Source organism: Chelon labrosus (assembly GCF_963514085.1).
Source record: "Chelon labrosus genome assembly, chromosome: 16".
In the NCBI taxonomy this organism is placed as follows: Eukaryota; Metazoa; Chordata; class Actinopteri; order Mugiliformes; family Mugilidae; genus Chelon; species Chelon labrosus.
In genome coordinates this window covers 5963939-5977515 of record NC_140349.1, presented here as the reverse complement: position 1 = coordinate 5977515, position 13577 = coordinate 5963939, and the positions used below count along the sequence as shown (strand labels likewise).

General features: G+C 43.8%; 1 protein-coding gene across 1 annotated transcript in view; it reads right to left on the bottom strand.

Moving 5' to 3' along the window:
- Positions 1–2788: 2788 nt before the first annotated feature.
- Positions 2789–13577, bottom strand: part of nudcd1 (NudC domain containing 1) — a 45847-nt gene continuing 35058 nt past the window's right edge. Inside the window, exons 9-10 of the mRNA XM_084563936.1 lie at positions 7655–7814; positions 2789–3256 (exon numbers count right to left, since the gene is read on the bottom strand). Coding sequence (XP_084420062.1) covers positions 2967–3256; positions 7655–7814 — 450 coding nt within the window. The 3' untranslated portion in view covers positions 2789–2966. The remainder of the gene's footprint in view (positions 3257–7654; positions 7815–13577) is intronic.

The following is a 13577-nucleotide window of genomic DNA, read 5'->3' as shown; positions in this document are numbered from 1 at the left end:
GTGCCACTTTTTAAGGTAAAGTTAAGAACTCAAATATGACGCAATGTTGGCGTTATTATTGCAGCAATGTAAAGTATGAAAAAAAAGAGGCTAATACACCGATCAGCCACAACATTATGACCAAGAAGTGAATAACATTGACCATCTTGTGATGTTCTGCTGGGAAACTTCTGGACCTGGCATTCATTCATGTGGATGTTACTTAGACATGTAGCACCCACCTAGACCAGACCAGGCACCCCCACCCCATAGCAATGACACTCCTTGATGGCAGCAGGCACACACACAAAAATGCTTTAGGAACAACTAAAAAAAAACATGAAGAACAGCACAAGGTGTTGACCTGGCCTCCAAATTCACTAGATCCCAAACTGATCAAGTATCTGTGGGATGATCCACAGAGGCCCCTCCCCTCAAAGGCCCCCCCACTAACAACATCCTGTTACCAGACACATCAGGACACCCTCAGAAGGCCCATGTCCATTCTCTGATGAGTCCCAACTGTTTTGGACGCACAAGGGAGACCTACACAATGGCTGCTGCCATCATGGAGTGTCATTGCTATGGGGTGGGGGTGCCTGGTCTGGTCTAGGTGGGTGCTACATGTCTAAGTAACATCCACACCAATGAATGCCAGGTCCAAAAGTTTCCCAGCAGAACAATGAATTGTCACAAGATGGTCAATGTTATTCACTTCTCCTGTCAGTGGTTTTAATGTTGTGGCTGATCGGTGTGTACTGTTCTGAATGGTGCGTAGTCATTGTAATATTTGCCTATTTTGTCTCATCCATCCAAACTGCTCACATCAATTTAACGTGAAACTAAACCCAGAGAATCTGCTTTTAGTTTTGCATTATCTAGAACAACCTTCAGATCCACAAATCTCTCACAGCTCTGGTCTTTATAAATCTTCATTTCGAACATTTTAAAACACTCTGTCTTCACGGCTTGTTGTCAGATTTCTGTCTCTTGCTTCATCCTGCTGCTGAAAGGTGGTACCTGAATAGAGATGCAGCGGTGCGTATTGTCTTGCCGCTCTGTCCTTGGACTGTCGTCGTGACGTGGTGGCGCAGTGAACGTCTCAGTCACACATGGTTAAAAAAAAAAATGCTCTCTGCTTGCACGAACTCCTGATGAGAACAGCACTTCTGCACAGCTCCCTAAAAAGTCATTAATTCAACAAAACCTATTAAAGACTGCGATATGACCGAGCTGCATAATCTCTCATCTTTATTGTCTTTCTTAATTGATTAAGATTCATTAGTAGAAGTACTTGGATGTCTTTCTCTGACTATATGAGGCTGGATGTGAACCTGTACTGCAGTGCATCTGACAAAACAGACTCCTGTGGAGAAACATGAGCCAGCTGCATGATTTTAATTTAGAGCCCGATCCAGCTTCCTGACCTTGCAGCTAATAAAATTCTTCATTCAAGATGAGCCGATTAGATTTTCCTGCAGCTTCCGTTCTTGAAAACTTCTTATATATTTTTTACCTGAAAGCAGCCAATATGAAGGTTTGGGGAAATGCAGACGGAGAGGAGCGACTATTTTTCATTATCCAATCCTCCGCGGCCAGACGGCTTGACAGCATGTTGTTTTGTTTCTTTATTTTCTCCTCCTTTGTGTCTGAGTAAACACAGAACCCGTCCTCGGAGATATTAGCAGCTTTGACAGGCTGCCTTCAAGTAATCTAGGGAGGCTGGCGCAGCTAATAAAAACAAGCGGTGCGCTCTAATGCAATTGCACACCAGTAATTAAATAAGAACAGGATTTTCCTCGGTAAAAAGAAAGAAAAGAAGAAGAAGGGCCATTACCCGCAGCCCATTGAGGGGCTTAGCAGAGCAAAGAGAAACGAAAGCGGCGGGACTCTGGGGAGACGGGGACACAAATTGCTGATAGTCTTCACGAAATTGGCCGTTCCGATGAGGAGAACCGTGAGACTGTGTTATTTCGAACACCGTCAATTTCAAGCTTCATTAATAAATTGGTGCGAAAACCTGTGATTCCCGAGTATCTGCGAGTTTCACCGGACGGCAAACATTGTGTTTAAGGCTCTTGTCTTTTCTGGATTTAATCCCAGAGTCTTGTCTCTCTCTCTCTCTCTCTCTGTTTTTTCTTCTGTTACAATCAAAGAAGTGATCCGTCCCTTTTTCCTTTTACAGAAAAAGTCCATTAGTGTCTCCTCTGAGGAGGCTTCTTGAAATGGAAAAAGAAAAATGTCACTGCTGGGCAACAGAGGAAGAAATACTTGTTTACTGGCAAGATACAGGCCTTCGGTGTATCCTGGGATTGAAAGTCAACAAGTGAACTTCATTATCCGTCTCAAGTGTCTTACATACTCAAATGTTCCTCAGCAATAAAGAAAAAAAAAAGCAAAAGATATATGATTGAATTCTCCGTCTCAGATTTTTAGACCCTCCAAGACTCTGAGGCTGATGAGACAGAAGCCAGCGTGATGTGTGCAACCTGTTCATGGAAATTTATGGAAATGAGCCTGTTTCACATTTCCACGGAGATGATTGTAAAACGAGCCACGGAGAGGGAATCCCTGAGTGTGTCCACCTCCCCGCTGACCGTCCGACTCCACCGCCCGGACGTCAATTAATGAGTTATTCATAAAGATATGGTTACATACGGTTTCATTCATGCTTTGAGTGTAGTGTGTCGGTAATAATGCGGGGAATATGTGTGAGGTTCTTCAGGTGGGAAATACAGGAACAATACAGGCTGCTGTTAATCGTTTACGTCTTTGGAATGAATTTAGCGAGAAAATAAAATCGATTCCAGGAAACATTTATTTTCAGAATCAGTCTTTCTTAACATGGTTCTTCACTTCTTGATCATATAGACGTTTGAGGAGGGTTTCAACACAGACAGGTGAAGCACTACAGAAGCTCTTCAGTTTTAGCAGATCTTCAGTTTGGAATGACGTCGCTCTTGGAGAGAACTAACAAAGTCCCAAATCTAATTATTATTGACCTTTAGAACAAAGAGATTGCTGGAGGTCAGGATGTACAGTCTCTCATTGGTCGCTCTGAAGCCCAGGATCGGTTTATCCGAGTCCAGGCTCGCCACCTGTTGCTTGGCAACCTGTCCTACCTGACGGCCCTGCTTCCTGTTGAAGAGGACGGTCTCCACCGGCGACGGCTGCCGGTAAATGAACGCGCGGCGGAGGCACTCGCACAGCGAGGCGTAGGAGAAGTTAGGGGCGCAGGTGGCAAACTTCTTGTCCCGCTTGGACGCCTGGACATAACCTGTGGAAACAGAGGGACACATCAGAGACACGGGGACGATCTGGGACATTTACCGTTTCACTAAGAGGAGGCAATGAAACAGTTATTATTACAAGGAGTCATAACACAGGTAGAGGTGATGATCACTCCAGTACAGAGGCTGTTGAGCTCATGAAAACGGTCAAAACTATTCTCTCTGAGAGTCTTTGTGAGCTCGCCAACATCTGTAGCAGCTGTAATTCTTCACTGTTTGACGGCAGATTCAGTCTTCAGAGGGTTAAATTGACCTTCTAAAATAATTTTAGACCTGACAACCTCGAAAAGACACGTTAAACCTACTAACTTTAAAGGTATAAAGAACACATAATGTAACAGTCTGTTCTGTATGTGCACACATGATTACAATCTATAGATACCAAGCGAAAAAAAGATAGAGTAGGTTAGTAAATAGATAATATATTACATGTACCAACGCCTAGCTGGCACAGCAACTGGATTGTACCCTGCAGGTCACCACTGCTCCATATAAAGAACCGACTGAGCCAAGTGTGCAACAGGTTTGCATACATTTCCTGCACTAGGCCTCACACCTCAGGCATCTCTACTCAAAGCAGAAGAGATACCAACAGGATGCTTTCTCTCGCCTCAGGCACACGAGGAGAAAAGCAGTGAAAAGTTACCAAGGAGTAGCAGCGACAAACTATAAAAAAAACAAGGAACTACACAGGGAATCACAGCAAGTAAATTCCATAGACTGTATATAAAGATGGACCAAAACACTAAAGTACATGTTGAATATTTTTTTTCAAGGATACCCCCCCTAAGGCCGGACGGTTTGCCAGAACCTCTTCAGAGCTTCACCGAACTCCACCCATGTCAGACTTTTTGCCTCAGTGACTGCCCTGGTTGCGGACCACCTAGCCATCCGGTACCGGTCAGCTCGCTAGTGATGGGCAGTTCGGCTCGTTTCTGAGAGTCGACTCTTTTGCCACAGCTCCAAAAGAAGAGCCAGCTCTTTCGGCTCCCGAATGTCTCTTTACGTCTTTTATAGCCTAATATTTTAGCCCAGCACAACAAATACATATGGTTTGCGTGTCAATAGGCCCTTTTGCATTCGATGTTTTCTATGAGCAGCCTAATGATCGTCTCATTTTGAGCAGTTATTCTGTTACAAAAGCCTCCTTACTTTTGTTTAATATTTCAATGAAACTTTAATTGTGCAAACAAATGAAAGAAATGCTGCAATCAAATCCACACAAGCAAAAACAGAACCAAACTTGGTAAACAAACGTTATAAATGTCCTTGTGCAGTTTTGTGATGGAACCTGCTCCTAATATTATTTTCATTTCGAGACACTCTGCTCTGCCATCGCCAGCGTCTTTAAATTTCAGCCAGATGCTGCTTCGATTACGGGTGTCTCCCTCACCGCTGTCTGCTGTAACTCAGTCAGCCACAGCATCTGTCCTCCTCTCTGCTTCCACATAATGGTATGAGTTTAAGTCACCACGTGTGATTGGCCACATGGCGTGCCCATCAAAACAAAGTTCTACCCCGTCCTGACACGGGCAGAGATGAACGTGTGGGGAACCGGCTCTTACTCGATGGGAATCGGATCTTCTTATTCACTACCAGGCATCAGCTCTTTGCCCATGACACATCACTAATGCTCGGTGCTTGGACCACATGCCGAAGCGTCCTTGAGCTCCCAGCGCTTGGCACTGGTGTGTAGATGGGCCAGATGACCTGAGCTTTCAGACGTTGAGATTTCCCATCTGACAGCAAGGTGTTTCAAAAACAAAAGATGGTTTAACGTTTCTCGCAGCTCAACAACCTGGACTTGACTGTGATATATCATTTCCACAAAAAAAAAAAAACATTGTCGACTCTGATTTGATTTATTTGTTTCTTCGGTGCAGATTTATTTGCTCTATGAGATGCTGAAACATCCACTCAACACTAACGGCTGCTTTGGCTCAGTGATTTCTTGTGAATCTTAACAAGGTTGCCTTTGATGCTCAAACTTCTCATTTCTCACTTTGAGTTAATTTTCTCGCCTCGTCTTGATTCATTGGAGTAGTTTCTGTAAAAAAAACAAAAAAATTAAATCGCCAGGGATCCGTCTCTCAAATTGGATGATATATTCCAAACAGAAACGGGCAGACTGGTAAAACTCTGCCGCGTTAACCAGAGACAAATGAAGATGTCACCGCTGTCAGAGCGGAAAATTGAAATGAAACTTGCTCCAGATGCCGCCGCTGAGAAGACAGATATGAGGAGATAAATGAAATAAAGTAAGAGGCTGAAGGAGATGCGGCAGGGGAAATAGGTGACTCGCATATGAGCTAAGATTTATTCTCCAGAACTATTTCAATTGTTTACACGCAGAGCAGGGGATCGCTCCGTTAATGCTGATGTTTATTCACTGTTCGCATGTTTTTATTTTTTATTTTACTGCAGCCATAGAAAGCGTCTATCGACTGGAGGCGCAGCGGCAGCATGACGGCGGATGTAAACACAGTTTAAGAATGAATAATTCAGCTTAAGACGGCATGATTCATCAACAATAGACATAAAGATCGACTTCCACCGAGACGCAACTGTTTCCCCCGTAGAGCGACTAATAATTCACGCATCTAAAGAGGAACGCCAAACATTTTTCACAGTTTCTTGCTGGCATAAGGTGAGAAACATAGTGTGCTTAAAAACCTTTATTTGAAAAAAAAAGTACCTTCCATGTCCCTATCTCTATCCACCCTCGCCCTCTTCTCCCCTTCTGTCTCAACCAGATGGGTCGCCCCACATGAGCTGCTCACAGTTTCTTGCTGTTAAAAGAGATTTTTTTTTTTTCACGCCTTTCGTCACATTACATGTTCAACTCGGGCTACTTGGTCAGTTTTGATCCTTACTGATGCTATACTATACACACCGATCAGGCATAACATTATGACCACCTTTCTAATATTGTGTAGGTCTCCCTTGTGCCTCCAAAACAATCGTTAGTGGGGGGGCTTTCGGTCCTATGGGTGGAGGGGAGGGGCTTCTGTGGATCATCCATAGACTGTATGGAAGTGCAATGTATGGAGGGCAGAACTACTCTTTAAAAGTGAAGCCAAAACCAAGCAGAGCTCCCCCTGGTGTCTGGCTGCAGTATAGGTCATAAGCTCCACCTCCTCCATTTCAGTGGATGGGCCAAACTAAAACACTAAAAGCAGAGTACAGTATTAATTAAACAAAAACACGAGTTAGTCTGTGGTCTGAAGTGTGGGCGGGTCATCTATATCGTGGCTCCACGTGGCTCCGCTCTCGGATCGTACTGCCTAGACTCTGGCTCCAAAGTTGCAAGACGGTGCCGCCAGTATACTCGGGAAAATAGCGTCAGTTCGGTCAATGCAAGGAAGTGCATTAGTCCATTGTAACATCCCACAGATACTTGATCACTTTGGGGTCTAGCGAATTTATAGGCCAGGTCAACACCTTGTGCTGTTCTTTATGATTTTTTTTTTAGTTGTTCCTAAAGTGTTTTTGTGTGTGTGTCTGTGTCAGGCTGCATCCTGCTGGGGATGGCTGCTGTCATCAAGGAGTGTCATTGCTATGGGGTGGGGGTGCCTGGTCTGGTCTAGGTGGGTGCTACATGTCTAAATAACATCCACACCAATGAATGCCAGGTCGAACACCTCGCTAATACCAGGTCAGGCCTCCCTCTGTCCCTAAACAACCTCAGTTGTCAGTGTCACGGATTTCACAAGACACTGGAAACGCTCCTCTGAGATTCTGCTCCATGTTGACATGATTCATCATTTCTGCAGCTTTGTCAGATGCTCGCTCATGCAGCCAATCTCCGGTTCCACCGCGTCCCAAATATGTTCTATCTGATTCAGATCCAGTGATGGGCGGGAGGCCGATTAACTAATTGTCGGGGGAACCTGTTTGAGACGACACTTGCTTTGTGACGTGCTAGAAGCAGCCATCTATTGATGCACACGGTCAGCAGTAATAGGTGGATGGGATATAGAAGTAAAACCATGGCTGAATTCAGTTCTTGGCTGCAAATGCTACCATAACCTTCTGCTGTTATGGTCCATCCACCTCAACATTTCTGCTCACCACAGTCGCAAAGAGTTTTCATCTAAGTCACCACAGCTTTTCTATCAGCCTGACTATTTTCCTCTAATCTCTGTCATCAACAAAACATTTCTGTCTGCAAAACCACCTCTCATTGGATGTTTTATTTATTTTTTTCTTCTTGTCACCCTGAGTAAACTTGAGACTCTTGAAGTGAAAATCCCAGGAGATCAACAATCACACCGGTCTGTCTGCCACCGACATGTTTCCCCCCCCAGTTCTGATGTTTGATACAAACAGAAGAGTGAAACTTTTAAGATTTGTTTGATTGAAGCAGTTTCAGTTTGAGCTCTCACCCAAGGCGTTAAACGTGGCGACGTGCTCCCACATGTTCCCGGGTTGGTCGGGACGTGGCTGCCACACCAGAGCGTCCACATCGTGTCGGAGGCAGAGGCACGGCATTTGGGACGGGTCCACGTCGACTGTGAACAGGTACTGATGGCTCCCAAGATTCACCTGGAGAGAAAAACAAGAGGGAGGGAATCCGGTATGAGTCAGGAGTTGTACCGAGCAGCTGACTTCACTGCTGCGCCGTGACGCTTTGAGCAGGAAGTCGACTAGTCGCCTATCACGTGACAATAACAACACGGACGCCTCCGAGAAGACGGGTGAGGAGCCCGGTGGGTCGTTGCAGCAAACTAGCAGCGGTTCATCAAGTGTGTGGAAATACTTCACTAAAGATGAAGCCCATACTACCGTGACATGTCAGTCCTGAAATACAACAAAAGTACTACTGCAATACACACTCATCTGAAAAGGCATTCGCTAACGCTAGCAGAGGAATCTGTGGACAGCAGTCAATTGTGAATTTCTTTGCCTAAAGTTATGAGACCTTTAAATGCTTCGGACATATACCGTATTTTTTTTTTTTATCCCGGTGATGTCGTTGTACGAGTCGCCGTCGCCACTTTCACCACGTATTAGTCGACTTTAATAAATCAGAAGTGGTGCAACAACTAGTATGAATTAAGTCCAAGCAAATCTGTGTTTGATGCATAGATGTGAGGAAGTGTTGGCTGGTAGAGGGTAAGACAACAACAGTGATGGGCAATTTTGAATTTAAAACCTTTGACTTTACCTTTGACTTAAACTGAGATGGATTATAATCAATCAGTTGCTTGAAGGGGAACTACTGTTTTTTACAACCGACTGTTTTTTACAACCTGGACCTTATTTCTGGCATAAAATACGATCGTTGACTCACCCATAACTTTTGTGTAATTTGTAGTCCTTCGGAAGATAGTTAGATCCGCGTATATCCATATAGTGGGAGTGACTGGGGCACCGAAACTCAGCCTCTAAATAACACATTATCTGCTGCGAAATTCGTTCATTTCACCAATATTTTGTTATGCTACGCTAGTGCCATTCTCCGTTGAGTCCGGAGTTACCTGTTATCATCATCCAGGATGATGTCATCTCTGAACGCCGCATGAACCTGCGACAGTCGGCTAGTTTACCTGTAATTTGCTACTGCTAGTTTTCTGCAACATGGCTGAATTTTTTTTCCGATTCTGAGGTTGTGGATGAACCATAGCAGATAATAACAACAAAATATTGGTGAAATGAACGAGTTTCACGGCAGATAATGCGTTATTTAGAGGGTGCGTTTCGGTGCCCCAGTCACTCCCACTATATGGATATACGCAGATCTAAATACCTCCCGAAGGAATACAAATTACACAAAAGTTATATGGGTGAGTAAACGATCGTATTTTATGCCAGAAATAAGGTCCCGGTTGTAAAAAACAGAAGTTCCCCTTTAAAGACTGACTGGTCATACCATCATCCATTTTCCATCAATTTATGGATCGTATTTTATGCCAGAAATAAGGTCCAGGTTGTAAAAAAAACAGTAGTTCCCCTTTAAAGACTGACTGGTCATACCATCATCCATTTTCCATCGATTTATATATTTTATTTACTTACTTTCAAAGCAATGCATGACATTTTTACTGAACCATTGTTTGTTTCACATTATAAACACCACTAAAATTGAGCCTAAATAAAAATTTTCTCAGGCATTTTATTCCCATACTTGTGTTTCTTTTGTTGATGGCTTTAAAACATGTTCCTTCTCTGAGACATTAACAATATTGTGTATGGCAGATCTCCATCTTGAAATCAATCATGGGCCTTGTTGTAGCTGAATAGCATGTGATCTCCATAAAAGTCCACTTATTTGTCTTGCATTCACCTCCGTCTGATGAATGAATGTGCTTGACGTAATCCTCCGTGTGTGTGTTTTGCTGCTATTCTAGTCTGACTCCATTTGTTTTGGAAGCAAAGTGACCGTTGCTGTGATATAATCGCTCCTCGACATCTGACCACTCACACCGATCCCCCAGCTCGGGAGTCAACCCACATCCCCGAGGATGCGACTGCCAGCGCGTCTCGGAGGCTGTCAGGCGGCAACGTCCTCCGCATCTCAACACGCGTTTGACAGGCATTGAAGATTCAGCAGAAGACGAGCCCATTTGTTGGTGGCTGATGCGAAATGACAAGCCATTTAGCAAGCCATCAGTCCTCCTCTCTAAAACTCATTTTCTTGCCACTTGTGTTTGAATTGGAGAGCACGGCAGACTTTCACTCAGGCTTCAGTCGAGGCTGTGGTGCGCCGGTTGACTGACAATGATGCCACTGACCGCACGGATCAGGACTAAAAAAGACAAGGCAATGAAAATAACAACAAGGATGAACTAAATTACACTGACATACACCGATCAGCCACAACATTAAAAACACTGACAGGAGCAGTGAATAACATTGACCATCTTGTGACAATTCAATGTTCTGCTGGGAAACTTTTGGACCTGGCATTCATTCATTGGTGTGGATGCTACTTAGACATGTAACACCCACCTAGACCAGACCAGGCACCCCCACCCCATAGCAATGACACTCCTTGATGACAGCAGCCATCCCCAGCAGGATGCAGCCTGACACAGGCACACACACAAAAAGTGCTTTAGGAACAACAAAATAAAAACATGAAGAACAGCACAAGGTGTTGACCTGGCCTCCAAATTCACTAGATCCCAAACTGATCAAATATCTGTGGGATGATCCACAGAAGCCCCTCCCCTCAAAGACCCCCCACTAACAACATTCTGGTGCCAGACACCACAGGACACCCTCAGAAGGTCCATTTCCATTCTCTGATGAGTCACAACTGTTTTGGAGGCACAATGGAGACCTACACAATATTAGGAAGGTGGTCATAATGTTATGCCTGATCAGTGTAAATAAGAAGGCGGCCAAGGGATTAAACTCACAAAATTTCACAGATCAGTTGACCCTCTATTACGTGCTAACCAATCAGTGAAATCACCTGCTCCCTTGAATATTAAAACTCAACTTTTCTAATCGTCCTAAAGGCAAAAATGTTCTTGACAAAAGTTTAATATAAAAGCTTTCAGCTGCTTCAGATAAAGGCTGACAGAAGTCACGGTCAACTGTGTTTTCACGGGTGGAAAGTTCCAGTAAAATTTAAACTAAGTAAGAACTGGCAGAATAAAGTAAACTCTATGAGGTTGTAAGACATCTTCAGAACCAGAACCCTTTATTCCTACTCTGGGGGACCAGATAATGTTTCAAAACCTGATAATTCAATTAGCAGTAAAAGTAAAGTAAAAGTAAAGTGCTTTATTTTGTCATTATACAACATTGCATGGTCAGATGGAGGGTTAGTCCTGAGCCACTGCGACCACGCGCACCGCCACTGTGAGCCAACCTGACCCGGGCATCTAGCACCCATGTTTTGGGGATGGGAGGAAACCGGAGTGCCCGGAAAAAACCCATGCAAACACAGGGAGAACATGCAAACTCCACAAGAAAGGCCCTAAGAATCAAACCCTCTCCACCCCGGGGATTTGAACCGAGGACCTTCATGCTGTGAGGCATCAGCGCTACCCACTGTTCCACCGTGCCAAATTAAAGCGTTAACGCGGATTAATCCATCATCATGATTGATCTGACTCAAAATTTTAACACAATTAACCCATCTGCAGCGCAGAATGACTCATCTCTGGCAACGCATTTGGGGCAGTTTGTCCAAGTAGAGTTACCGTCGCGCATGCGCAAATGCGAAGTTGATCCGGTAGTGACGGGCAGCAGAACCAACCGATAAAGATGGAAGATGCTAAACAGCACGTCATTCTACAAGTTAATTTTGACAGCCCTAAATTCAATAAAATTCAAAAAAAGTGGTTTAATGACTTTACGCCAAGCGAAGGTAACGGTAACAACAACTGCAGTTCCTCAAATGACCACTTGAGGCTGGCTCCAAATGTGATTCAATTTACTACTTTAAATAACAGCCTGGTAGAAGAAACTGTCTCTCCATTCACGACAACTGTACAGGAGATAATTCCTTATATAACTGACCTGTTTACATTATATCAGGGCTTTCAGCTATACGTAAATAAGGGCAGGGCCACTTTGAGTGACAGGTGGGTGCCCTCATATGTCTCCCTCTGCATCTCCTGTTTGTCCCACTCATTCTCCACCTCTTAGACCATTTTTTGAAACAGCTACGTGGAGTCAGGCGCCGTCAACGTGCTGTTCAAACAGAGGCACCCTGTCCTTCTTGATACAGTACACACTGAGGATGTGTAGGGCTCAATTCGATTGGTTGCTGTTGCACATTATCATTACAGTTAAATAAAATAATATATGGACTGGAACCTAATCATTTAAATCATTAAATCAATTTCTGTGCCACCTTAGCTAATAATTACATAGGCTGGAAAAATAGAAACGGCTTCTGAAACACACCTGAGGCTTTAGATTTTCTTCTCACAGCCAGTGACTAAGCACTGTGTGACTAATATGTGGTTACACACGGGTCTCGTTGAGGTTTTCATAAGATGAAACCAGTAAAACAAACAACAACAAATCCTTTTATCTCATTATTTTTTACAGCAAAGCCTTTTTCCAGCTGACCTGCCTGTTGTGTTTGATTTGCACTGCGGGGGGGAGGTTCAGGTCTTACCTCGCACAACAAGCTGTGGCATTTAAAGCAGATATACAATATACACAAGAGAAATCACTGTTGTGCTTTGGTTTCCTCACAAAGCCGTTATTGAATGACGAGGATTTAAATGCCAGCAGCAGAGCAGAGCACTGGGTTATCCTTTTGAATCCAGAATCTAAATTCCTGCTAATTCCCGAGTTACCTGCAACACTAAGATATACGGCTTAGCCGAAACGTGTGGAAGGTGGGTTCAGTTCTGATGGGACAGAAGAAGTTTTTGTGGATGTCCTGTCTTTCAGTAGGAAGTATTCTACTATATATTTCAATACTTTAAAACCTATTTAATGCAACAACTGTATAAACTGTATATGGCATATTAAAGGGTTTAAATAAACCATTTAAACCATCAATATCACTGGAAGCTAATCAATTTGTTGTTGTGTGGCTGGGTAGGTGGGGGGGGTGTTTGTTTTATTTTGTGGTTTTCTGACCAGTGAAGTGGGCGGGGCTCCGTTTATAAAAAAAGAAAAGGGTGATGTCATGTATGTGAACCAATCAAGATCAAAAGAATGAGAACTTTTTTTTTTAACGAATTACAGCTAGGTAGGAATTTTCTGACCATCAAAAATCTGACTTCTGCTGAAAGACTTCTAAGTTGGACTAGTTGCAGTTCTGATTGCCAGTTAGTAAATTCTATTGTTCAATCTGGACGTCTCAACAAAGCGTCCAACACATAGACTGTATATAAATATGGACAAAGCGTCGCCACTTCCTTGCATTAGCCAAACTGACGTTATTTTCACTATTTTCGTATTTTTGACATTATCTTGCGAGTTACGTGTGTTTTAGTGTTTTAGTTCGGCCCAAGTCCCATCCACTAACATGGAGGGGGCGGAGCTTATGACATACACTGCAGCCAGTCACCAGGGGGAGCTCTACTTGCTTTGGCTTCACTTTTGAGGACCACGGGTACATTCATCTTTATGTACCCGTGGTCCGGCATCACATTACCCCAACGATACACTTTTCGTCTTCTCTCGTATTATGCGTTTCTAGTAGCTGTAGATCAACATTAACCAGCTGCAACTCCGACATAAGTTCAGTCGCCACTCTTCGAAGAGCACAGAGAAACTCCACACTGAGACTAGCAATCGTAATTACAGAACAATGCCAACACCACCAGCGGACGTCTATAAACGCTTTACAGTGGTGTAGCCAACTCTTGTGGAATATGACGCAGAAAA